Consider the following 26,467-nt stretch of genomic DNA (forward strand, 5'->3'; position numbering starts at 1 on the left):
TAAGCCAAAGTTTATTTCTACTCTGGAACATCTTCTCACAAAACAGTTGATGACTGACCTGAGTAGTGGGCTCCTATCTGCAGACCTTTTGAGGTTGAAGCCTTTAGTAAGTAAGTTTTTATGTAACACCCTCACTTTAAGGTTAAACTAAAATTTTTAGTAGTTTTCAAATACTTGGTCATTTTTCTTTTACATACATCTTCTGATCCACAAACTGTAATTTTAGTGTGTATTTGATCATTGGAAGACTCTGGATTTGTCCGCTCTCCTGGAGTCCCAACATACACATTTCACTAAGTGATACAAAACAAAATGGAAAAAACCTGAACTCAAATCTAAGCTAGGCATGTCTAAACTTTTTGGTTTTTCTGCTCCACAGCACTTACTATTGGCACCTTCAGATGTGGCAGGCTGGGGAATTTTTATCAAAGATCCTGTACAGAAGAATGAATTCATCTCTGAATACTGTGGTGAGGTAAGGATGGAGAACACTGGTTATGAGCTTAATTGGTGAAGTTCTGCATTGACAGGGACCAGCCATGGGATACCACTGTCTGTGACCTGGTATCACCTTTAGACAGAGCCGTGTGGCTGACTAAGCGTCACAGGCTGTAGCTGCTGTCACAGGCTCAGACCCCAGGAGCTACACAGCTGAATTGTCACAAACATTTGGAAATAGGTTCTTGTGAGAAGGAGAGGCTGGAATGTCATTTTTATCTTGGATGGAATTTCAGTTCAAGCATGCTTGGAATTTGGTGGCAAATCATTTAGTATAGTAGTGAAAGTCAGTAGGTGCTTTAGCTAAGCTATGTTCTGTAGCACTAAAACCCTGAATCAGGTATGCAGTCCCGATTTTGAGATGAGAAGCAATTCTTCCTTTTCTTCTGCTCTGAAAGAGTTAATTTATGCTAAGAGCAAAGCACGGATGTTTGGTAAATGCAGAATGCTTGCTGAAAACAACACTGTTTGGGAATACTTTGAATCTCAGAGAATAAAAAGAACTCCCACCTGTCTTTCAGAACGCTGGGCGGGGGGGGTTGACATTAAGCTGCTATGGTTACAAAACGGAGGAGTGCTTCTCTTTTTTACAAGTACTGTTTCTTTCAGATTATTTCTCAGGATGAGGCAGACAGAAGAGGAAAAGTGTACGACAAATACATGTGCAGCTTTCTGTTTAACTTGAATAATGGTATGTATGCATTAGTTGCAACCCTTGGCAGCACAGGCAAAGTATGTATGCTCAGCATTTCATTCAGCCCTGTTTTTCTGCAGACAGCAGGTGACAATGAGAATTTTTTTCCACACATCTTTCCCTGTCAGTGTGTGGATTAATCCCAGCGATGGCTAGTGTTTGGGGTTTTCTCTCAATGCTAGTCAGCTAGATGTAGTGATGGAGCCTATTACACAAGCAACTATACAAAAAGAGTAGAACTTCATGGAGTAAAATTATGTGCAGACATTAAGTAGACTAAAGAATTTAAAAGGCTTGCCAGGTATTCTCTGAAATAATTTTACTGAATTAAATCAGCATAAGTTATGATGGTAATTGTGTTGGGGGGAAAAAAGCCACATACAGATTATGTGGCTGCTGCCACTAGAAGAGAAAAATACAGGTTGCACTGTGTCAAGCATAAAATACTAGAAAATAGTTGAAATGAAGAAAAGACCTGCTGCTTTATGTCAGTGTTGACTTAGCATATTTATGGAGCTTGTCCTTGTGGAATAAAGGTAGAGAAGCTTCAATGAGAAGCTAAGGTGCTGGTGCCACTATGACAGGAGGTAAAGGGGAAGCACAGTGCAGAGCAGCAGAGTTCAGCTATTGTAAGGTGATGGGCCAGCTCTTCTCTGTGGGAAGCTGTGCAGTTGTCTTCTCCAGCTGCTAAGATCCAAACACACTAGGTATTACACTCAAAAATGTGTTTTTAGCTGACCCATCCATCATTTGTGGGTTTTGTTGTTTTTTTCTGCCCCCCCCCGTAGATTTTGTGGTTGATGCAACACGCAAGGGCAACAAAATTAGATTTGCAAACCATTCAGTAAATCCCAACTGCTATGCAAAAGGTAAGTTTCACATTTACTTTCTTTTCATCAATGTATGAAATACTGTGAGCTACTTCTTTAGCATGCCTTTTATCAGTATTTGTACTAACACACTTAATTTCTTTTAAAACAGTTATGATGGTTAATGGTGATCACAGAATAGGAATATTTGCTAAAAGAGCCATTCAGACTGGTGAAGAACTGTTCTTTGACTACAGGTGGGTAGATGAATTTCAGAGGTGGGATTAACTTTCAGTATCGCCGTGCAGCTCATGGTTAATTCCTGTGCCTGCCTGATCCTTGCAAGCTCAGGTCTCAGCAGCTCAGAAGCAGCACTCCCCACACTGGTTTTGTTAAGCCAGATGCCATAGCAGACTCATTTAAGCAAAGCAGCTGGTTAAGAGCCTGCAAACTTGGAACAGCAGCTCGTGTAGAGCAAAGTGTAGTGACAGACTTTCTCTGGTAGGATTCCCCTTGGTACCAGTACAGGTTAACTCCCCCATCATTCAGAAATAGGCAAGAATTTCAGAGAGTGAAATGTCAGAATTACTACAGAGAAGGGCTTGCTAAGAATGTGTTCTTACTTTCCTCTACAATCATCTCACCTGACAAAAACTAAGCTGTCTAGTGGCAATACTGTGTAGGTCAACCTTGAGAAATGCAGTGCTTTCCAGTACTAAAAATGACTGAGATTCAAGGTGAAAAAGCATGGAATTTTAGTGATTTGTCTCTTGATCAAACACCTCTAAAAGTAGTATCTTGAGTGGTCAGCAGTGTTATGCACTTGCAAACACACAAGGAAGAAACACCCCAGCTGGTGAGGAAACTATGGAAAATCTAAGTATGAGAGGATTCTGGGCTGTGGTGCTGAAATGTTCCATGATACCGATTTTTCATTTGTGATTTTGGTTTTTTTTTTAATTTCAGATATAGCCAAGCTGATGCCCTTAAGTATGTGGGCATTGAAAGAGAAATGGAAATCCCTTGACACCAGCTACCTCTTCTTTTAAACAAACAGCTGCCTTATCTTCAGGAATTTCTAGTACTGTGGGCAATTTTAGAAAAATAAAAATGATGCAATTTGAAATTCTGTATTTGCAAAGTACTGTAACAGTAATTTATAGTAACAAATTTTAAAAAAACCAACTTTTTATTGCCTTCTCACCAGCTGCAAAGTGTTTTGTACCTATGAACTTTTGCAATAATGTGGTGTGGTACATTTTTCAACCTTGAATAAAGGATACTTGAACTTCTTCATTTTTACTGGAACTGAGTTGGAATTTTGTGTCAGCCCCTTGAGGAAGCAATGTGAATTTAACTTGTAACTTCTGTGCAAAGGCAGCTCCATGCTTGTCTCCTGTCCTGTTACTCTGGGTCACATTTACAATAGTGTGAAGATGCAAACAGTGTAGATGTCAGTCAGGTGCCTGTGGTGCTGCAGTGCCTAAGCGAGGCAGGTGTGGTCTTGCAGCTTCTCTGCTCCCTTGGCATGCAGCTACATCCATGTTCTCTGGAGTAAGTGCCAGAAGAGCTGGAATTTCTGTGACAAATGCTGCTTTCAAGATAAAGCTGTAGTACAAGGTGCCCTCATTGTGGCTTTGCTGAAGCACCAAACTGAATGATGAATACAACAGTAATTACAGAGACATTAAAAAATTAAGAGAAATGTATAGTTTATATCCAGAATCATTTAGAGAGCAGGTAAATGTCTGTTTGGGTCTCATATAGGGCTACCATATTTATTTCTTACGTGCCAGTGGATTGTGAACTCTGGAGGCTCTTGTGAGGTAGAATACAATGCTCTGGAGTGGGAGGGCAGGCACAGGCTGGCATTATTGCCAAAGTGATTCCAAGAAATCTTGTCCATGGTGACCATTTAATTTTGCACTGAAGGGGCTCCAAGCCTGGGGCTGAGTTCAGCTCTTCCTGCTTCCATACTCCATATACAACAGGCAGCTGCCACATGCCCTCTGCCTTGGTGGTGGCCCAAGTAAGAACTAAGAGTTCATGAGGAAAAGAACAGTAAAAACCTGATTTTCTCCCTGCTTGGGTAGAGCACAGCTCCTGGTCTGAAGCTGGATGCACTGCTTTAACCAGGCCAGGGCTTTGAAAGGCAGCTCAGAGTAGGTGATGTCCGGCCTTACACCTAAGAGAGGAATTCAGGCTGCTTCTTTGTCATCATATCACATCCTGCTACAAAAATCTATTAGCCCTGAGCTTTCTACAAGAAGGGTTTACAAAAACAAAGCAGCATCTTAAAAAGAAAAAAAGAAAAACTAAAGAGGCAGCACAAGCTCCACTCTTCTAAATTTCCAAAAGCAATTTTAAAACTGAGCAGCAAGATGCTTCTATTGCCCATTATGGCAATCTTCAGCTCTTTCGGAACAGAAATAGCAAACATACAAAATCTCAAACACAGATAACACCCCTCCCTTTTTTCCAAATCAGTCTGGATCACATCTAGTACTGCTCCATAATTGTTTTTTAAACCCAGAGTTCAACTGTAACCATTAGTTTCCCTCAACAGAAAAACATTAACAACACAAAACCTGGCTCCCTTCCTGGGAGAAGAAACACTGAACAAATCACAAATTCTAAAGGGTAAAATGGCCACAGAAGTTAAGTTCTTTTGACCATGAAGATTAGAAAATACAGATTACCAAAAATGAGACCTGTGAGGATGTCAGCATTTTGCTTTGTAGCATGTGGAAAGCCAATAATTCATTTCATAAAATGTTGTGAGAAGAACAGAATGAGGCCTGGTCAATCAAGGTAGGTGTAGTAACACTCAAAAATATTTTAATTCCCATCACAGGTTGCATTTAATGGGAATTAATCTTTAGGAACACATTCAATTTTCTGTTCTAGTCAAAGAAATGGGCAGCCTAAACCTCCTTTATTCCAGGCAGCATTTATGCAAGAGTGATGCATTTTATAGCACAATGAGCAATATAAAACCAGCTCAAATTTCAGATGACCAAGCATTGCCACAGATATTCTGAGTATTTTCTGTTCTGCATATCTTGTGAAATCGTCACAAATTTCTTTTATTTTCAAAGTCCAGACATTTCCTCTTCAAAAAGAAATAACATGCACAGATAATAGATGACAATTTCTTCAGAGAACAAAATGTTCTTAAAGCACCAGAAAATGGGGAGGAAAAGCAAAACGAATTTCTAATAGCTTTCATAACCATTATACCTTTTATTTACATTTAGAAAGATAAGTCATGAAACTTAAAACAATAAAACCAAATGCAACTTGTACAGAAATCTTTTAAATTTTTTTTATTATTTATCACACATTAAAAAATGAAACACACTATACAAATGGTTTTTCATAGCAGATTACACATGGGTCCATTCAGACTCGCTCTCCAAGTGCTGCCAACATGTATAAGTGCTGCCTGTGATGGCAGCTGTTTATCATATAGCCAATGTATTGATTTAAATGCAGTAGCATGCAACCCTTAAACGAGAAGGGTCTGATTCCTTTCTGTTCTTAAATTAGGTTAAATGGCATTGGTGTCCATATTTACATACTTGAAATGTATCAATCCTGAGCAGTTCTGATGTAAATCTGAGACTGGCTGGTGGAGTCCTGGTCTCAGTCATTAAAAAGGGAGGTCCAAATGGCAGCAGGGTGGCTGCTATGAAGTTCTGTCGCTTTCATTCTTTCCATCACATACCTACTTGCCAAGTGTCACACAGTCAGGTAATTGCTAATAAAAATGTTAAGCCAAGTAACTGTAGGTGTCCTTCTCACCATCTACACGTTCCAAGTACTCCTTCTCAATGAGGATGTCGATGCATTTCTGTGGGAGCAACAGAGGTAAGTGGTGGCACATGGGAACAAAAGGCCTCTCTGGGGGTTGCTACAAACTTTGATTTTGACCCCCGAGGGAGTTCCCTGCCAGGCAGAGGAAGGGAGTAGGTGAAGGACACAAACCACAGCAGCTCACTCTTCTCTTTCTGACCACATCCAAGCACAGGGCTTTGCTAATCCACTAAACTGAATTACACTTCCTGGATGCCATTCCAGGGGTGTGACTGGGAGATCATCAGTATGCTGAGCAACTTCATTGTAGGACAGCAAATGAAGAATTACACCAAGATGCAGAGAGCTTACGTAAGGTCACTAAAGACAGCAGCTGCAGTGAAGAGCTGCCTGTGTCACTGCCCAGGACCAGTGCCAGTTTATGCAACTGCTCTCACTGCCTGTTCTTTGCCCCACCTACCCTTGGCTGTGGATATAAAAACTGCTGCTGAGCTCACTTAGACAAACTGATGAAGAAATTAATATACATACATGAATAATTAATATAATCAACATAATTATGAGTAAGTAATTAAATACAATGCCCCCCTCCCCAACATTTTTATTGTAAAAGAAAGCAGGAAACTGTTTTATTGAGCCAACCCTGTGGCTGGCTGTAGTCCCACAACTGGGAGAGCAGGAACAAAAGGTAAGCGTGGATCAAGGGCTATGGTAAACTGACAGTGATGTGAAAGATGCAATCCTGATACTATTTTACCACCACTGCCAACAATGTGAAACACGGATATTACCCTAAGAGAAATAAAATATTTCTCATTAAAGTATTTCCTGCTTACAACTCAAAAATCTGTCCTTGCCCCTCCCACCTCATCACTTTAACTTTCCTTTAATTCAGAAGCATGTGTTTTGTCTGTACATATATCCTCCTCACCTCCTGGAATCCAGGTTCAGAGCTGTGGTTCTCACATACCTTAATTACAGGAACTCGTGGCTTGAACCTTGAGGACAGCTGTGTTAGCACTTCTCCAAGCAGTTGCTGGTGTTTTAGAACCTTCCTCATTTTCATGATTCTCACAATAGCAGCCTGCACAGCAAAGTCAGGAAGTCATGTTTAGGAGCAAACTACTTGTCCCTCTGCATAAAGCCACTTCCCTCGGAGATCATGTCTGCTCGTACAGAAGCACCACCACAACCAACTCGAGCACCAGATGGGGAGAGGCTTGCCCACGAGTGTCAGCTACTCACACAGACTTCAAGAGCTCAGACTCTACCCAGCACACAGTCATCAAAAGTGGTTTTGACACATGAATTTTTAGAACTGTGCTTACAGTCAGTCAGTTGTAACAATAGCAGCAACTGGTACCAAGAGCCACACAACACCACTTGTGTAGCAAAGAGACTTCTTTATGTATTTAACCTTACTGTGACACTCTCTTAGTGGTACATCTGTATTTCCTTCCCCTGCCTCTCAAGTGGATTCCAAATGAACTGATATAAAACTGCTGTTAATTTCATACTACCTGGGTATTACTGGTTTTTTATTATTCAGTTTTCACCCAGGACAAGGTCTGGTGAGTGTGTGCATCCAAGGAACCCAAACACTCATCAACATCAGGTTAGAACAAATGTGAAGAACACGTCCTATCTGTAGGAATGCTTCCTCCACTTTCTACTACAGACTCCAATGACCTTTAAGAACATTTTAAACACAGTTTTTGAACTCTGACATAGTGCAATGTAATGGCATATTGTCTTCTAATAAAAATTAAGAAACCCGTACAGTAACTTCATTAAATGATTACAAAGTTGTGATTCTGAGTTCATGGCAGCATTCTGCAATAAAACTCACCTGAATCAGTAGTTTCCTATCTTCCTCTATATTTTTGTGTGTAGTTTCTTGCTCCTGCTTCTGTTCAGTCTTCATTGGCACATTGATGTTTACCCTTAATTTTTTGCTGTAAAGAAAAGCAGAAATTAATAAACAATTAGACTGTTTAAAAACTGAAGAAACACAGAAAATACTCCAAACAAAACCCAGCTCCAAAATAAAAGCCTCATCACCATAATTACTTAACAGCAAAAGAGGACTTGGGCTCTTCTGAAAACTTTAGACACTCTAATGTTAAAAAAAATAAAAGAATGCCCACAACCAACCAAAGAAACAAAATACCTTTCTGGTGAGTGTCTGTCTATTTCACAACTTTCTGCATCCATCCTAGTGATCTGTGAGGTCTAACTAGCACTGTACAGTTACACTGTATTCAAAACATTTCTATGTGTAGTAAGAAGCTTGGAGTCAGTGAAGGGGACAAGGGAAGTCAATGGAAACAGAATCCCCTTTCTGATCTACAGACTGGATTCTCACAATAACATGGAGAGATCTGTTCTGCAGAACTGAGTTCTGCCCTTCTTTCACATGCTCCCAACACTGATGGCTGTGCTGAGGTGAGCCCACTACCACACATGGCCACTCTCAACACAAGGTTCTGTGGCACAAGTGGCGAGCAAACCTCAGCATCAGAGCACCAGGGAGCACAGGGCTCTGCTCAGCCTATTGGCTGCACTGGGGAAAGGATGTGTTATTTATTTAGCACAGTGTTCTCCATCATAAATTGGGAACCAGCAGCTGCACAATGCAGCAACACTGAGCTGTTTCCATCACTGCATTAATGGAACTGACCATGAATTCTCAAATCTTTAATTATTGGTAAAGGGGGATAGAAAGCAGATAAAGAGTGAGGTACAAGGAAAGGTTTTAAAATGTTTCTTTCACTTAAGATTTTATCTTCAGGAAGTACTGAACTCCTCACTGAATTTATGTGTGTTTATATCTATGCTCAGGTAAGCATGATAAAAAGTACCACAGTGCTGTAAACAGCTTAAAATATACAACTGTTTAAAGTAAGTAATAAAACCAACTGAAAATTGTGTTTATTAAGTCTTCAAATCACTGTATACTCTGTGGTTATAAAATGAGCCTGATCTTCTTGTGTTAGCAGTAGTGGATGAACATTTATGCCTTTGACCTTTGCTGGTCACTAGACACTACCGTAAACTTACAAAATATCATGGATTTTGCCGAGTGCATGCGAGTCACGTGCCTTGGTGAAACAGCAGCACTTGAACCAGTTAGTCAAGAATTAGACAAGAATCAAGGAACAAAAAGGACATATGAAAATATGTGAGGCCTTGACAGACTTTCTATGAGAGTGTCAAAGAGCTGGAATCATACCCATCCCCCACCACTTGCCAGCCCTCTGGCACTTGAACCCTGAAGCTTTCATCCCAAGTATATTAGGTTTCACCCAGATTTTGAAAGCAGAGGAGAATGCTACCCATTACATCTAAGTGATGTATGCTGCTTACTTTTTGTAACCAAGATAGAGTTTTATTAAAGTATCTGGTTTTAACTCCACTTCATCAACATTTGCATTTTCATCTTCCAAAACCTGCAATAAATAAACAAACAAATAAATAAATAGTCTTTAGCATATTTCACTGTATGTTAAGCAGGTCGTAAGAAAGGAGTACTTACCAGCAATTTTGATTTCAACAGTATCTGTAGAACTTGTGCCAAGATATCCTACAAAATTATAGAAAATATCAGCGCAGATAGACAGCACCTTTGTCTAACTTAAAAACTTGAACAAGAACGCATATATTTAGACTAAGAACTAATGAGTGCAGAACACTGCAAAATGAGGGGGGAAAAAAAGCAGTAAAAACATAGTTCACAGAAATAAAACATAATGTCCTTTTTGGATGTTAGGACATATCCCCCTTGTGGTCGGTCAAATAACATAAAATTCTTAAGAAAGACTAATTCCAAGCAAGAGATCTTTCCAGTTGCTGTTTTAGGAACTATTTTGCAAGCAGATTTATTGCCTAAGAAATCATTTTTCCCAAACCATGCAAATATATATACCATGGCAAGCTTAACCTTCAGAAAGCAGGCACTCTCTGCTTTTGGATTAACATCTTTTTCTTTTAACAGGGATCTGTTCTGGTTGCTGTTGCTGGTTGGTCAGCCAGTAGGCTACTGGCAATATTCTGTGCAGGCCTGCAAAGCTGCTATTTTACCAGTCTATAATAAAGGGCAATCCCTAAGACTTCTGGGTTTGCTGTAAATCATCAGCAACAATAACTTTCTAGATACATGTTTCTAGAAGTAAAGATCCTGCTGAATAGGAACACCTAACTTTTCAGAAGGCAGAGCAGACTTCATTCAAACCTATTACTAAAGGCCAAATAAATGCCAAACTGTGGGCCATAAAGCCTGCTTGGAAAGAAAAGGAGGGAACCTTTTCCACACGAGAGAGTTAGCCAGTGAACTGCAGATTTACTATGTTCATGTAAAAAAGCCTTGAGATATAAAAGAATGACAGATGCATGGCTCAATCATTTAGCAAAACCACTGTTTTTGCTAGAATGTTGTCTTTTAACATTAAAATGTATGCATTGAAACACTGAATACTTCCAAGCAGAGCTCAGCAGGAAGCTAGACAATTCACTCCAGTCATGAACAGGAATGCACGAAGATTCATCTGAAGACCAGGCAGTTACAATTACAGGAAAGTAAACCAGGAAAGTGAATTGACCAAGAACAGAGCACATCTGTCTCCTTCAGGACAGAAACTGATTCTGGTTCCAAGCATGTGTAATCCAAATTTCTTATGATAGCAGAAAGAGCCCTGAAGGCCAAAACACTTGTTCACAAGAGTGTGGTAAAATGTGCAAAGTCACTACCATTTTTATTTGAGTACTGTCTGTCAGCTGCTGCACGGTGTAGGCATCTTCTGTGTTGTACTGAAGTAAAATCGCCATCTGGAATGTGGATGCCTGACAGATCCAAAAACAGAGAACAGAGGGGAGAGAGGGGAAATCAAAAAATGAGAATGAACAACACTTTCTGAATTTGAACAGCCTGAAATCCACCAGTTAAACACACACACTGGAATATTTGGGCAACAGAGAATACTCAACTGGTACTAATAAAAAAAAAAAAAAATTAATGCTGCTTATACAGCCAGAACTCCCCCCCTACCAGCATTATCTAAACATAAACCCCAGGATTAGGATCATTTAGCTTGCTCACAGACACTTCATCAAATCATCTACTATGGTATCAAAGCATTATCCTTCTACTTGCTAATAAAGTTTTAAATGGTTTTGCTCTGTCACTCCGACTCTTACCCATTTAATCTTCATTAAACCCAACACAAACCTCTGAATTCATCCTCACAACCCTCCCAACTCCACCAGAACAATAAAACCAAATTTATAAACAAAGCAGCTATCAGTGGCTTATCCATGTCTACCACCACAGGGTTAACATATGTTGATGACAAGGTCAAAGTCTGACATTATCCTGTTTCTTCTCACTGTTGTGAACTCCCCATCCCATCTACTTTTTGAGAAAGAGCAGACAGGAAACTGTAAGCAGCATGAGATCCTAGGCAAAGAGGTTGTAGTTGTCTCACAAAATGCAGTTCAACACCTGTTTAAACCACAGGCAATGTGTTCCATTCCATAAGTCAATTTTCTTTTAAACACAGACCTTTAGTATCAGTACAGTAAATAAAATAAACATACAATAAATGTTCTACCAGCTGCATCCAGTCCTCTGAATACAACCATCACCAAGTGTTTCTACTGGCATGACTTGTCCTTACCTGTAACGTGTATCTGTTTTTGAAACAGTTGGTAACCAATTCCCCTTTGGACAGCTGATACAACCACGTTAATTTTCTTCCACTATGACGACTGGCATAAAATGCAGTAAATCTCTGATAGCTCCGTTCTAACTGTATAAAAACATCAATAATAAATAAATAAATAATACTACTTACCTTCATTTACCATTACTAGAACATGCTATGGAAGCAACAGAGGATCATCAAATCTTATCACCCTCAACCACTACGTTGTCTGAATAACACAAACAGAAACTTGAAGTATTCAAATTTGGCAGACTGGATGAAAATTTCCCTCTGTTACAAGTTTCCCCTTTAAAGTATCATTAACAGTACAAATGTAAACAACCATTCAAGTTTCATTCTTCCTTTTAGGATACATTAGGCATGGCTAGAAAAGCGGATTTGTTTTAACCACCTCCATCCTCCGGGTAACAGCATTATACTTATTTCTCATGTTAAATATTCATGTTCTGTCTCTTCTGAATAAATCACTCAGCAGAAAACTAGTGATTATAATAGCTAAAGATTTTACTGGGCAGAGCTGAAGCAACAGTATGAAAAAGTTTCTTAAATTAAGTATACCCAGAAAAATGCACTAATAAAGATTTGCTTTAGTTGCTCTTGAATATTTTGAAGAAAGATTCATTAACCATGGACTTTTCATGGGAAAGATATGAAAACACGGATTTCACACAGTCCCCTCCTACTACCTTACCCAATTATCTTGTTCCAAATATTCTCAGGCTAAATAGGCAAATAGCAGAGACACTTGTAGTCCTCCCTGATACCCAACAGAACAGAAGGAGACACCAGCCTTGTAAAACAAATTTCTCTCATGATCATTCCATGTTCAGATGAATGAAGTAGAAGTGCCTCACCTCAGATGGCAGAGCAAATGTGCAGGACTGCTGGAACGGCCATGATCCAGAACTCAGCACCTGGATGCTGAAATCCACTGAAAGAGAGGTGAACAGGATGAGGTGCATTATCCCACTTTCTCCTAACCCCTCTTCAAACAGTCCCAGCTCCAACACAGAAACGGTTCTGGCCTTGTGGTCAAACTAACATGGTAAAAAATCATTAAGCACTATTTTATTTTTGTCAGACCATAAACCAAAGCTATTCATGAGAGATGTCACTGCAGTTGGAGAGCTTTAGATTTACTGTTGCAGGCACTCAACTTTCTCTCATTTGGAGACGTTATTACCTTGTTTCTATCCCCACAATGGATTTCTCTTTTAACACACAAGTGTGAAAACTGTAAGTGTTCATCATCACTCCACAGTACACAACTGCAAGAACAGACTTTTCACACCCAAACTTGTAAGCCATTTTGGTCAAGTCAGGAATGAATAACATAAAAACTAAGTAAAATTTAAGCCTGACAATACACAACTCTAATTGTAATCCAAGAAATAATTATCAATTCTTGACAGAATTTGGTTCAACATGCTTGAATTAAAAAAAAAAAAAAAATATATATATATATATATAAAGTAAATAGGGACATCTAACAACCTGGAACACAACATACCTTTTCCCTTAATACTTTCACAGAAGTGTGAACTTAGGCCACATTGTGTTCAAAATCAAAACTGTTCAAAGAAAAATGTCTCTCCAATCAAACATTAAAAAAAAAAAAAAGAAAAAAAAAAAAAGAAAATACAGGATTCAACTTAATTTAGTTATATACCTAAACATGAAACACAAAATCAGGAGGAAGCCACTCACAAAAGATATAGAGCTACTAGAAGACAAAGAACAGACCTAGAAGACCAATTTAAATATGCCAGCTATTTTGGTCAGAAGAACACTAACTTGTGGCAGTATGAGTAAGTCAAATATTTCCCTCACACATTTAGTTCTGTAGAAATAAGGGGAAGCTAAACTATGCAACAGTAACTTAGGTAAAGGTATTACTTACAATCTAATGGTTCTGAATTGGTCAGGTGCTTTTTAAATTGCTCATTCAAATCCTTGCTTACACCAATATCTTGGAACATCCGCTGCAGCTTGGAAGTATACTCAAAACCACAAGCTTGCTGTATTTTAAAAGCACAGAGACATCAGCAAGACACATTTTTGACATTGGATAATGAGAATAACAAAGTGTTGGAACTTATTTTCTTAACAGAAGATGTACAAAGTTCCATATTTCCCTTACTCAAAGTGCCGATTCCCACTGGAATATGAGCTTTAAGTGTCACTGACAACTGAAGAAAATTTTGTTTAAAAACCAGGCAAAACACAATAAAACAGAACCCAAAGGGGAGGAGATTGTATTTTGTTTAACTCTGAATAAATATGGGTTAATGAAATTAAGCAAATTTTCAGTAGTCACTCCTTTGAATAACTAAATCCGTGTCATTCATTTGGTTAAGAATAATTAAGCTTAGATCCAATAGACAGACATGCACTAGAAGTTCCTATGATTAAATAAAAATACAGAACCAAAGACCTAGATTGCATATTTTTCTGTGCATAAAATAAACAAATGAAAGGACATATATCAATGCTTTCCAAAACAGTCTGAAGACCTGCAAGGCAGTAGATGATGGGGCAGTCATGGAATACTCACTTTTAGTTTGGAGATCATGCTTGCCTCAGCATCATCACTAGCACTGTTCTGATGCACAAGTCTCTTTGCCAGCATTTTAGCATAGAATTTTTGAAACACATCTTTATCCTCAATGTACTTGAAGACAACCATCTGGAAGAGCCAAGATAATTTGTAACGGAAAAACTATTTAAACATTTGTCTTGAAAAAGCTGTAGCAGGAGCTACTTCATTTGCACCGAAATTTTTAAGATTGGGGGTTTTGTTTGGCTTTTTTGGGGGAGGGTAGAGGGTCTGGTGGTATGTGTTTGCTTTACATATGGATACTATTTTAAAACAAGAACTGTATATTCCACATGTACAGCATTTTATATATACGTGGATATATAATGATACAAAAAGATGTTGTAGAAGTTATACATATTTTGTATGTATATACAAATTAAGTAAAAGCATTGCTTCAATACATCCACTTTAAATCACCTGTAAAGCGGTTTTGAAAAAACAAAACAAAATCATTTAAAAAAAGCCACACAGAGATTATTACTGAAAAGCCGAAATACTAAGCAATGAAATAAAATATATCAAAAAAAAATTTTCTCTTATCTGCCTTGTGTGACAATTGAATATTATTAACTTGCCAAACCTTACATAGAAGAGAACTGTATTTATAGACATCTTACCACTTGATTGAGTGTATCTTCCAATTCTGCTTCTTCTGGATTCTTTGAGCTGCAATTAAAGAAGAGCATTTTTAATCAGTCCCACACCAGCAGAATTAAAGCAACATATGGATATATATGGAAACTTCAGAAATAAAGAAATGCAGATTTGAGTAGTTCTGGGATCAAAGGCTCTTTAAAGAGGAAACAGTGTAATGAAGTGATCACTTCATTGCTCCACCTGTCAGAAATTCCACAGTTCCCGACTGTCACAGGTTGAAGTCCTGGACCATGACTTGCTTGGGACTTCTTGGTAGCTTGATACTTCTCAGGATTTATGGGCTTAAACATGGACTTCTCTCTTCCCACTGCTAAATGCTATCTTTATTTCTTAGATAGCACAGTGAGAAGAAACCAGCCCACAGAGCTGAGATTTGACTGGGTGAAAGCTCAGGTGGCACCACGTTGTGTTCCTCCATCTCATGCTTATCCACCAGGCAAACCCCAAACCTACCCTGCACACAGTCAGTAATTGTAAAGGAGAAAATAAATCCTTTGCTGAAGGAAGGAGGGGATGGGAAAGGGAAAAGCGAACAAGTTCTCACATTTTTGGGTTGTTTGATGGTGGCTTTTTTCCCCTCTCCCACAACAATTAGAAATGTTGCCAGGGGCAAAACTGACACCAATCCAGTATGAATTGAGCTGATACCAACTCCGTGTATGAGCTGCTAAATCATTTAAAGCCAAATACCTTGAATTAAAATATGAACCATGAGAGGTTAGAAAGCAGTTTTTGTCCTCCTCAATTTGTGCCCAGATGGAAGAAGGTGTAGAAAAAAACAACAGGAGGAGAGCAGCAGTTTTAAGGGAAAAAGGGAATGTGCGTATCTTTACATATAACTCAACTTAAATTTTTCAGTGTAAAAAAACCCCACGTAAAACCCTTCCTTCAATTTTACTGAAAGCCCAAAACTTAAGATTCCTATAAGGCAAGAAAGGTTTGCTTATTTCCTCCACTTTTCCTTAAAAAGAAAAGTAAACAACAGGACCTTCAGGAATGGTCCCACTGAAATTTTCATATCCAGAATCTGGTACAATTCATTTCTTGCAAAGTGAAGTTCTGTTTCTGAAGACAGTATAAAACTTCATAGGCTAAAACATTTTAAAACAAAAGCCAACATGAAATAATCATTCGTCTTTGAGGACATACCTTTTCTTTAGTAAAGAGTCACAGTATCGTGCCAGTAGCTCTGGGGATTTACTGGATGATTGAGCCATTTTTGTCACTGCATTATTATTTATAAATCGACCACAAGCCTATAAATCAAAAAAGACAGTGAAATTTTGGGAGACAATTTTTTTTATTTTGCATGGAAGTAAAAAATAAGTCCAGCATCTGCCACTACACGCACTTACTTTGTCTAGTGCAGCCACGAAGCCAGCATCATTGTTGAATGCAGACATGACTAAAGCATTGTACTTCTTATGGACATCCAACACTGTCTGTACATACATTTTTGGATCCTGCAATAAGGAGAGACTGGATTTTGCAAGCTGTTAACTTTCTGCTTCCTACTTCCCCCAAAATGGAGCTATTCACTGGCCCATGAAAATTTGTGTGGGGAAAGTCCATGAAGTATTAGAAATAACCAGACTGGTTCAGGTCCTGTGTCCAGGACTGACTGATGTTACTGCAAACTTTGATTTACAGCAACCAGAGTGCAGACTGTACCACATCACACAGTACAAAATACAACAAAATTATTTACTCAACCACTGCAAACATTTTCCAAGACTTAAACTTATTTCAAGTCACACCTGAGAGAGCTGGACAATCATAAAATGGCATCTGCTATAGAGGAAAATCTCTGTAGTAAGAATGCAACTGGTGTATATCCAATAGGTCCAACTCAGCACGGAAGCCTCAGCCGTTGGCAGTTCCTAAAAATTATCTGCACAACACCCAGTGGCAGCCAAATGTCAATAAACATCAAGTTTATTGCACTCATACTGAGTTCTGTGTGCAGTTACTGATCTTTGTTTCTCAATAAAGACGGAGTGGAGTGAGTGTAGGGACAATGATGGGCAAGTCAACCGTCAGGCACACAGGACAGCTACTACTCAACAGACTAAAAAAGGCTGGAAGTCTTCAATTCAGAGATCATAAGGTCTTGTTGGCAAGACATGGTGGAATATGGGCAGGGTTTTATGAGGATCCTGAAAAACATTTCCTGTTGCACTGAAGACAGACATAGACTACATGGACCACCAATCTAATGCCATGCTTAAGATAAAGAACTGAGATTATTGAGAACTTCTGAGATAAGGAATGCAAGTGGATTTGAAAGACATTCAGAAAAGTACTGCTTACAAAGACTAAAAAAAAACCAAACCAAAGGCACAAAAAGCAGCAAATCCTCTCACTGAAGAGCAGTCTTGTTAATACAGTAAACAGAGACTAGAGCACAACTCCTGCAGTAAAAATCTAAAATAGGTGAGGTGAGTCAGGCTGGTATGACTATTTCTCTGCACTGACTACAGAGAAACTGAGAAGCATTGTTCAGCTGATTGTCTGTTTAGACACGGTACAGGTAAATGAAGTTGGGCAGAATCAACCCTACCTAAGTGTGACAGGGCTAACAAGGCAACGATGAACAGCAATACAGTGGTGTGAGGGATACCAGAAGAAAAGGCAGGATGGTTCCCAAGGGAAACATCCAGAGATACTGCTATAAAAATGAAGAACAAATGTGTGGAGTAAGAAAAGGAACAAAAAAGAAAGATGAGGAAACAAGAAAAAGTGTCAGAGGCAGGAAGAGTTCTGTAAATGGTTGGAGACAAAAGAACTAATACATACAAATTCTGGGCCTCCCGTCTCTGAAAGATGAAATAATACCTGGAGAAAAGAGCTTTCATTTTTTTCTGGTAAATTCTTCAAGGCCTAAACAGAAAAAAAACCTCAAGAGTGACGACCACTAGGGGGATGTGTCAAGCATGGAGCAGATCTGATTTCCAAATGTAAGGTGACGTCTGCAAATGAAGCTGAAGATGCCTGAACTTGCTTCATGATTACTTTATGATTCATAAAAGATCAACACTGCTAAAAAGTTACGCACTTAAAACAACAGAAGTGAACAGCATCCTTCAATACAGATTACTGCTTCAGTATGAAGCTACATCAAGAATTTCTCAGGACAGCAACAGGTTAAAATGAACTCTGTCAAAAATTGAAAGTAATCATAGAATCATAGAGTATCCCGAGTTGGAAGGGACTAACAAGGATCATCAAAGTCCAACCCCTGACCCTGAACAGGACCCCCCTAAGAATCATGCTGATGATGTATTCATCAGTGACAGTGCCTGAGAACATTGTCCAAGTGCTTCTTGAATCCCACTTTAAATAAAATTTACCAGAATCTATATTCTACCCTGATCTTGCTTTGTGCAGTGTTTCATTCTTTTTTTTAACCCTGGAAAACATCATATTGTCTATAGAGAAGAAGGTCAGCAAAGGATTTTAACTTCATGCTGCCAAGATGCAACCCTGATCAATACAAAACTAGGTTTGAAATTACAGTTATGGGATAAAAATTGAAAAAGCAGACTTTCCAAAGACCTGACCTCCTCCTATATTGTGACCTTTCCAATCATTTCAGTTCCTTCTTCTTCTATTTCTCATGTTTTTCCAAACAGAAAAAAGACGTTATCAAAAAACTCCAACCAACAGAAACTTTCTCTAGTCCCATCCAAGTCAGAATTCCTTAAGATGATGAAATAAAATACAGTTGACTGGAGATAATGCTTCTTGAAACAGTGGACTGTTAGGTGTATTTGTATTGTAAGTGCTGGGTGTTGTATTTGCACAGCCAGCTTTCCAAACAGCATGACAACCTGACAGAGAGCAAAAACTCAGAAGGAAACTCACTCTTCCCCCCAAACAAAACAAAAACTCCCACACAACTCTCCCCTACCCCAAACCAAAGAAAACCAAAAAAACACCCCTAAACCCCCTCAAAATTCAAAGAACAGTAAGAAAGTGATCTAGGTTTTATTTTAAGCCTACTGTCAACATTTGAGAATCGCCTAGTCCTTACAAATTAAATTAGTGAGAGGGAAAACAAGCAAACTGGAAGTTTTATCAGGAAGCATTCATTGTGCCCTAATATAAAAGTGTCAGCAACCACACACAGACTCGTTTTGAGGGGATACTTGCATTTAGTGCAGCTTCTCCACATTTCTCAATTGCAGCTAGACCCTGATTATGAATGTGGGTTTCCAAAAGTTTTTTCAGCTCTCCAAGGCCATCCTGGATTCGAGATACAAGGTTATACATGCGACCCAAGTCTGTAAAAGACAAAAAAAGGAAAGCTAGCATCTCCCATCTGTACTGGCTATTACTTCAATTTCTCATTTACAAGTTGTCAATAGGAGCTAAACATCCATTGTCAACAAAAAAACACATGCAATTGCTCCTGCAAAAAGCCACAAAAAATGACAGTAAACAATTATACAGTACAGCAAACCTTTGCACTCACCTGGAAAGCTAACACCACTTAAAGAGAAAACAATTTGTTATATTGAGATCTGTTTTTTACCTTCACAATGCAACAAATCTCAAGAAAAAAAAGTCACCGTTTGAATGGTAGAAAATCTACTTCTGATTTTTAGTTTTCACAGCAATGAATTAAAAATGGTGTTAAACCTCCCTTATTTAAATAATATTTTGAAGTGCTGCCATGAATTTGAGATGATTATTAATGTTATTGCTGGCTGTGGTACAAGTACTACATATTCCAGCTGACCCCTGTCCTTTAAATTGTATTCTTAACAGGACAGTTCTCAGAGATCTAACACTACTTGTAGCCCTTTGCATATAAACACTTTTACTTTGGGCAGCATCAATGCTAACAGTTGGAAATTTAAGGCAAAATGTTATGTTATTGGTATGACTTTAGCAGATAAATTGAAACATTATAAATCAAATTTCCTTCCATATGTCTTTTACTGTCAGTAAAAGACATATCTTAAAAAAAAAGAAGTTTAAGTAACCGATTACCAGCAGAAATAACTGTATCTGAAAGAAAAAAAGAGGTTCTGAAAAGCATTACAATAGAATTAATGAAGGTAAAAATAAACTGCATGTCATTTCACATATCTCAAGGCTAAATCTCATCAGTTTTCAGCCAAGACTTTCCACATCAATTAGCAATTTTGGAAAGTCTAATACTGAAGAGGGTTTTGGTTTTTATTATTTAGTTTCAACAGGATAGAGGCTTTGTATTTTCTGAGTGCAGAACTCTTTAAAAAAAAGAGCAAACTTTGAATTGGCCATAAACCAGGTACACAAACATACCAGTCACCTCTTGCAATCTTGCCCTCACTGAACAGGCACTCCAGTGAAACAGTAAACAATCAGATTATTTGCTGCAAACTAAGGAGGATATTTTACCTTGTGGAACCCATCTTAAGGCTGACAGATGCATCTAACTCTTCTGAAGTGCAAGGACTTCTCTGAAGGGCTTGTGAGCAATTTATTACCACCAGAGGATTATCAGATTAAACAAAACAGAGCAATCAAAGAGCTGGTGCTCTACCTAACTCTGAAATACAACACACAGAGTTTGATGCCTTCTAATACTGAAGGGAGGACATTTCAGTTCAGTTAGGTTTCTGCATAACACTTTCCTCTCCTTAAAACTTTGTCAATCTTAAACTTGCAGATCTGAAAATGAAACTTTTTTTTTCTCTATGAAAACCACAATTGCAACCTGATGTTAACTTTTATAAGAATAGAAGAATACCCTACAGAACTTGAGAAAAAAGGTAGGGAAATAATGCCATGCATAGATACAATAAGCTGCTGCTAGATTTACCCACAAACAAGGGTTCACAGGTTGGTTGGTCTACGAGGATGTCTGTGTTAGGCGAAGTAAGGAAAAGATGCTACAAAGTTTCATGGAAGATTTGCACGGTAACTCCACCTACATCACTACAACCTTCTCCAATAAACCGAATTGTTTCCTACATGTATCATACTGATGTGAGTAGGCAACACATGAGGAATGTGTCCCACAACCTTTATAACCAGTTTATACATTAGTTGCACAATGTGATTAAAAAGTCACAGAACACCAACAGGAGCGGCCTGTAATACCATATGCTCAAACATAGTGTGCATGGGAGGACCGCAAAACCACTGTACTTTCAAGAGCAAAGCACTAAGTATTTTAATCAAGAGCAACCTTTCATTGTAAGTTTAGGTTAGTCTACCAAAGGCTGTGTTATTATATCACAAATTTGAGAATGAACTGATTACAGTGATTAAAGAGTGAATTATCAGACTATTATTCAAAATAAATTTTCTAGTCTTGAAATTTCATGGATCTTAAAAAGGGCAAGGGAACTGCTACAATTTCCATAAGTGAAGCCCAATAACAGAAGAGAAATATTTTGAAAAAGAAGAAAAAAAAAATTTTTAAAAAAGTCCAGTTAATCTTAGAAATAACCCACATGAAAGTAAACCCATACATAACTAGACAGTGCCCAAGACACAAGACACATCTTTTCTTTTTTACCCTGACAAACTCATGGAATTGCATCACTATGGTAAGTGATTGTACTAAGGGCTGCCATAACCCATGAGCTTGATAAAGTAGGAGGAAAAAAGAAAAGTCTGCGAAGGCATCCTGAGTCCAGAAAAAACTTTCTTATTTGTTCTATTGCTATTTCAATTTTCAGAATTATTTTAAAAGTCATTTCACAAATCAACACCCATCAAAATCTCTTCCAATTATGGAGTAAATATTTACAAACATAAACAACATCTGACTCAAGGACTAGTACAGATTATTTACATTTGAACCGGCTAACTTCTGACCTACTAATCACACTGAATTGCCCTTTTTGATTCTGAAGCATCTCTTGGTTATCAACATGACTATTACAGTAATAATTCATAGTTTCTATTTTAAGACTGATATACAATGAGACAGAGTCATAGTTACAATTTAAAACTCTCAAATAACAGTAGCATCATTAGTAACTTAACCACAGCATCTCTTACATTCTGCCACTTTCTTAAGAGCAGTATTTCAGCTATACAGCCTTACTCTGACTTGAAATGCAGATTTAATTAATTCCCCAACTGGGAAATCAGAATCATCATTCATCCTTATCACCTGTATGATCCACAGGAATTAGTTCTGGCTGTTATTTCGTGCTCTGTATTAACTCTTGAAGAAACTCATACAAATCAACACAATTGACAATTCCTTAAAAGATACCTAAACTTTGATAATCTTCACTTATTTTAGAGGAAGTGCTGAAGAAGTCTTTATTCTACGTATTCTCCATGACAATATAAACTTGATCCATTAGCAACACTTAAGAATCATTTTCACAGCTAAAATTAACTCATCAATTAATCATTTCCACCCTTTATCCACCCTTTCCTTGTGCTCTATATGCAATATTACATATTTTATATACTCTATTTTAAAAGCTACCTACTTGCTTGTATTCTTCTTTTAACATTTCCTATACACACTTCTAAATACTTTGGATTTTAAAATTCTCAGTGCTGGCTCAGGAAGATCCATGGATTAAACTGAAATAGCTGGAAAGAGTACTGGTCTGTTTTTCACCTCCCATCTCTCCCACAAGCTTCAGCTTCTGCTGGAAGGGTGGCTCAAGTGCTCTTGAAACTCTTTCAGCCACATTAAGAGAAATCAAACTAGTGCTGTTCTGCCTTAATAGCTGGGATTGGGGTAGGGTTCTTGAAGCAGTATTATCAGCTATCCCAATTTCATCAAAACCTGCTTGTCCCTCAGTTTAGTGACTATCTTCTCTCTTAATCTAATTCCTGAACAAATGCCATATAGCTAGCAGAATCTTTTACATTCACAAATCATCAAGGAGGAGAGCTCTAAGCCTAATGCCAGTGTTTGAACCTCCTTACCTTCATTTTTGTCAGCATCCAACAAATTCTGAAACTCTGTATGAAATATCTCCAGGTGTTTTTCAATAAGTACTTGCTCACACTTTCGTGCTAACTCATCTTGTGTGCTCTCATGGAGATACACCTGAACTCTACGCTGCTCCTCAAGAAGGCGAGCTTCGGCCTACAGAAACACAGAGATAAACATGAAACCTGCAGGGAAGGCAGAACGCGAATCTTACAGCAGAAAACAGATGACTGTTCAATAAATTCTAGAAAACAACAACAAACAAGCCTCTCTCTAGTTTGGTGTTATGGACCACCTACCTAAGCAGTTATTTTCTCTGGGAATCATAATATACATTTGGAATTGATGTTTAAGTTGATGAAAATATTATATACTGTTTAAACGGTGGGGGAGATTCACAGCAAGACTGTTTTCCTGTTGCTTCTGAATAAGAAGTTTACAGATGGAAATCTGCTGTCAGAAAAAGAGAAAGCTGCTGACATGAGATGCTGGCAGTTTTAGAATCAGCAAGCTCTCCAGCTACAGACTAGTTTCATTTAAGACAAACATGAATGTATTTCATGGCTCCACAAAACTAATAGGCAGGAAACTGCAATTTAACACTATGCCCATGACAAATTTATTTGAATATTCTCATTTACATTCTTACACAGAAAAGCTTTCCAATAAACTACAATCATTTAAATTATACTAGCATTTAATTTGGCATATGAAATGCTACATATGTGTATCTCCCTGGCAAACTAAAATTCTAAATGTCACTCAAAGAATAGAACTTATGCCAAAATGTAAAATGGAAATTGTTTACGTAACAATTACCTCTATTTTGTTAGCAAAAGTGTTAAGGATTCGCGTTACAAATCATTTGTAACTGCAGCACATTAGTAGGGATAAAGTGTGTATGTCCTCTTATCAGACCAAATTATTTAAATTAACAACGTCACCAAGAAAATGAAATTAGGTTAATTTGTTTTCCTAATATGCCAGAATATCAAGTAAGCATGAAAGATCATATTCTGGACAATAAAAGGGGAAGAGTTACACTGCAAGTGCACCGCATCATACATAGACAGCTTTAAATCATCTCAGCCACTGTTAGCTTCACTCATTCTGTAATGATTTTGCACTTAGCTCTTGTGAAACGGTCCTGGATTACTGTCTCCTAGAGCTAAACCAGGACTGATAAAAATGTAGGAAATGAAATCAGTAGGTTGAGAAGGGATATAAGCTCCAGCTCCAGAGTACTTGCCAGTTTCTTACCAGTAAGGAATAACAACCAACTTCCTTACTGACAGCAAATAGGAGCAAATCTTTCTTATGAACATTGGAAACTGGCATCAAGACTGGCAGGACTGTTTTATCCTATATTTAACCAATTCTGTATTTCTGTAGTTCAGAAAATTCTGCTGCTTCTAATGCTGCTTTCTAAAATATCCTTAGACCTTCGCTTTTAATGCTAACAGTTAACTCTTACTGTGAGCTCTTGTATGAAAAGAAATTTACTCTGACGCCATGTTTCCTTATACTCTCACTTTTTTTTTGTGTTCTTACAACTTTGTTGTCCTTTAAAAGTCACATTTCAGAAACAAGGGAAAAATAATTAGTTCACACCACAGTATCTTCACTTGTTTCAACTATAAAGATCAAAAGTTCAGTTTGAGACTATATTTCAAGGGACAGTCTTAAGAAATACTGACCTTTTTTCCCTACAGCACATCAGGCTATGCCAGCTTTACTCATGAATTCTGGCCTGAGAAGAAAAATTCACAATCCTTCTAAACTCAGTAAGTCCGCCTATATAACTACATACACAAATCCTAGTTCTAGTACAGATTTCATTGAGTATTTTACAAGACACTACCACAATTCTACTGTAACATGGTAACAGTGATGCTATGCTGGTGTGCACTAAGGTACTCCAAGGTTTCTTTTTATTTTGCAATGCTATTTATCGCAAGACAGAACACAAAGTACAGTGCTCCAGTGAGAACGTCAAGTAAGCGTACGAACAGCAGGTTACTCTGTTCACAATTCACGCTTCCAACAGATTACTTGTAAGATCTTATAGCCACTAGTCTGTAAGGAGATGCCAAGAGTCCCCAAATGGCTTGTACACATCTCTAATATCTTAATCTGAGCAGAGACATAAGGCTACACACTTTCTTGCTGAACATTTTCCCTGCTGTCTGATAACTTTGTACGTGCTTTGATGTTCAACATCAGCTTCAAGCAAAGCGAGTTGCTGTTCTGTGGATTTCTGAAGCCTTGAGGATTGTTTGGGGGTACTAATAAGTTATTTCTACTTGCCAATAGTCTCTAGTTCTTGAAATAGCAATGACCTCCAGACAGCTTTTTACTGTCCTGTACCAAGGAAGTCTGGGTGAGCCAGTCATTCAGGTTCTGAATGACTGAAATTTCCTTACTCTCTCTTTATACATATATTGGGATCAAAGTTAAAACAAGAACTTGAAAGGGAAGTAGCAAAAAATAATTAATTCAACAACAGAAAAGTAAACATAGGTTGGTCTGGTAATTATTGGGAAACTACTTAAAGGCACAATTCCTTTTACTGTGTTATTTCTAGGACTTCCCCTCCCACTATTTTTTTCTTTTTGGGTAATTCATTGACTTTAATGACAAGAGTTAAGAAAGGATGTCTTCTGTGGTAAAAAGCATTACACAAAGAATACTGCAAGAAGGGATGTGTATCTGCATATTACATAGTCAAAAAGCCCTCTTATTTTTCAACTAAGCTGAAAGGCAATAAACAAGCAGCAATTCAGAAAGTGAAGAAATGTGCTGAGAAAAAAATATATAAAGCAGCACTTGTCCAAGATGGAAGATGACCTATCTATTACTGGGTCAGTAAGACTGACCCAGTAACCAGGCTAGAAATAGTCAATGTTTATCCTGCTTGCTCTTAGTTGCCCTGTCTGGCATCCCCAAAATGAGAGACTAGTTAAGAATTTAAATCTGACCCCTGTTGATCAGAAGTACTGTGTAGGGGTTCACAACACTAAAATATTCTGAGAGAATTAAAGCTAATTAATTATGTATTTCCTTAGACAGCTTGCTCAGGAAGGTATTTCAATAAATGTGTTGACACACTGTTCCTTGTACAGGAATGGTAAACTTGTGGGATTAAAACAGAATTACTGTTTTGGTGTCTTAAAGTCTAACAAAATCTGAATTTATTTTAACTTAATCTTCTGTTTTGCCTGTTTAGAAAGTTTCAAACTTGCACTGTACTCACTGAAATGCAGCAAGGAGACAAACTTCAGACCAGATAAACACAGAAGCAAATTACTACAGGGAAAAACAGCTAGCTGTTTCTGTAAAATAACCATCATTTTAAGAAACTGATAATAAAAGCCTAGAATTTATATTCCTTTACCTCTAAAAAATATCTGTATCCAGAAAAACAAAAATCACAAAGCAGATTAACTAATTTACCTTCTTCATGTACTCTGTGACTGGGTTCTGTTGCAAGAATTCAGTACTTTCTCGTGTATAAAATCTCTCTGTGTCAGCAAGAAACTGAGATTCAAAGGATTCTTTATAGACAGTTAGTGTAGGTCCTTTTGCAAATGCATCATCTTCATTCAGCCCCAGCTCCACTACAGGAAAAAAACACAACCAAACAAAAAAGACCAAGAAATGACAAAATTGTTTTTTATGAAGTGGTATCCTGCAAATAAACAAGTACACTCCTTTTAAGTTAGATGAAAGCAATCAACTGGGACTGTATCAGCACCACTTTTAAAAATGTAC

General features: G+C 37.9%; 2 protein-coding genes across 9 annotated transcripts in view; one reads left to right on the plus strand and one right to left on the minus strand.

The window, feature by feature from the left end:
• The window catches only part of EZH2 (enhancer of zeste 2 polycomb repressive complex 2 subunit), a 49,986-nt gene extending 46,689 nt beyond the window's left edge, over positions 1-3,297 (plus strand). For 6 of the 7 annotated variants that reach the window (XM_069007731.1, XM_069007733.1, XM_069007735.1 and 3 more), the window contains exons 17-21: positions 380-475; positions 1,108-1,189; positions 1,981-2,061; positions 2,174-2,258; positions 2,968-3,297. In XM_069007731.1, the coding sequence (XP_068863832.1) occupies positions 380-475; positions 1,108-1,189; positions 1,981-2,061; positions 2,174-2,258; positions 2,968-3,028 (405 nt within the window). In that variant the 3' untranslated portion in view covers positions 3,029-3,297. The remainder of the gene's footprint in view (positions 1-379; positions 476-1,107; positions 1,190-1,980; positions 2,062-2,173; positions 2,259-2,967) is intronic. The other variant, XM_069007737.1, reaches the window with a different exon arrangement.
• A 1,766-nt stretch (positions 3,298-5,063) lies between these two features.
• CUL1 (cullin 1) overlaps positions 5,064-26,467 on the minus strand; it is a 53,741-nt gene continuing 32,337 nt past the window's right edge. Inside the window, exons 7-22 of one of the 2 annotated variants that reach the window (XM_069007739.1) lie at positions 26,150-26,313; positions 22,690-22,852; positions 18,946-19,076; positions 16,149-16,256; positions 15,943-16,049; positions 14,754-14,802; positions 14,092-14,223; positions 13,438-13,555; positions 12,392-12,468; positions 11,490-11,621; positions 10,564-10,656; positions 9,353-9,400; positions 9,184-9,266; positions 7,667-7,772; positions 6,788-6,901; positions 5,064-5,854 (exon numbers count right to left, since the gene is read on the minus strand). In XM_069007739.1, coding sequence (XP_068863840.1) covers positions 5,774-5,854; positions 6,788-6,901; positions 7,667-7,772; positions 9,184-9,266; positions 9,353-9,400; positions 10,564-10,656; positions 11,490-11,621; positions 12,392-12,468; positions 13,438-13,555; positions 14,092-14,223; positions 14,754-14,802; positions 15,943-16,049; positions 16,149-16,256; positions 18,946-19,076; positions 22,690-22,852; positions 26,150-26,313 — 1,706 coding nt within the window. In that variant the 3' untranslated portion in view covers positions 5,064-5,773. The other variant, XM_069007738.1, reaches the window with a different exon arrangement.

This window comes from Aphelocoma coerulescens, chromosome 2 (assembly GCF_041296385.1).
Source record: "Aphelocoma coerulescens isolate FSJ_1873_10779 chromosome 2, UR_Acoe_1.0, whole genome shotgun sequence".
Lineage (NCBI taxonomy): Eukaryota > Metazoa > Chordata > Aves > Passeriformes > Corvidae > Aphelocoma > Aphelocoma coerulescens.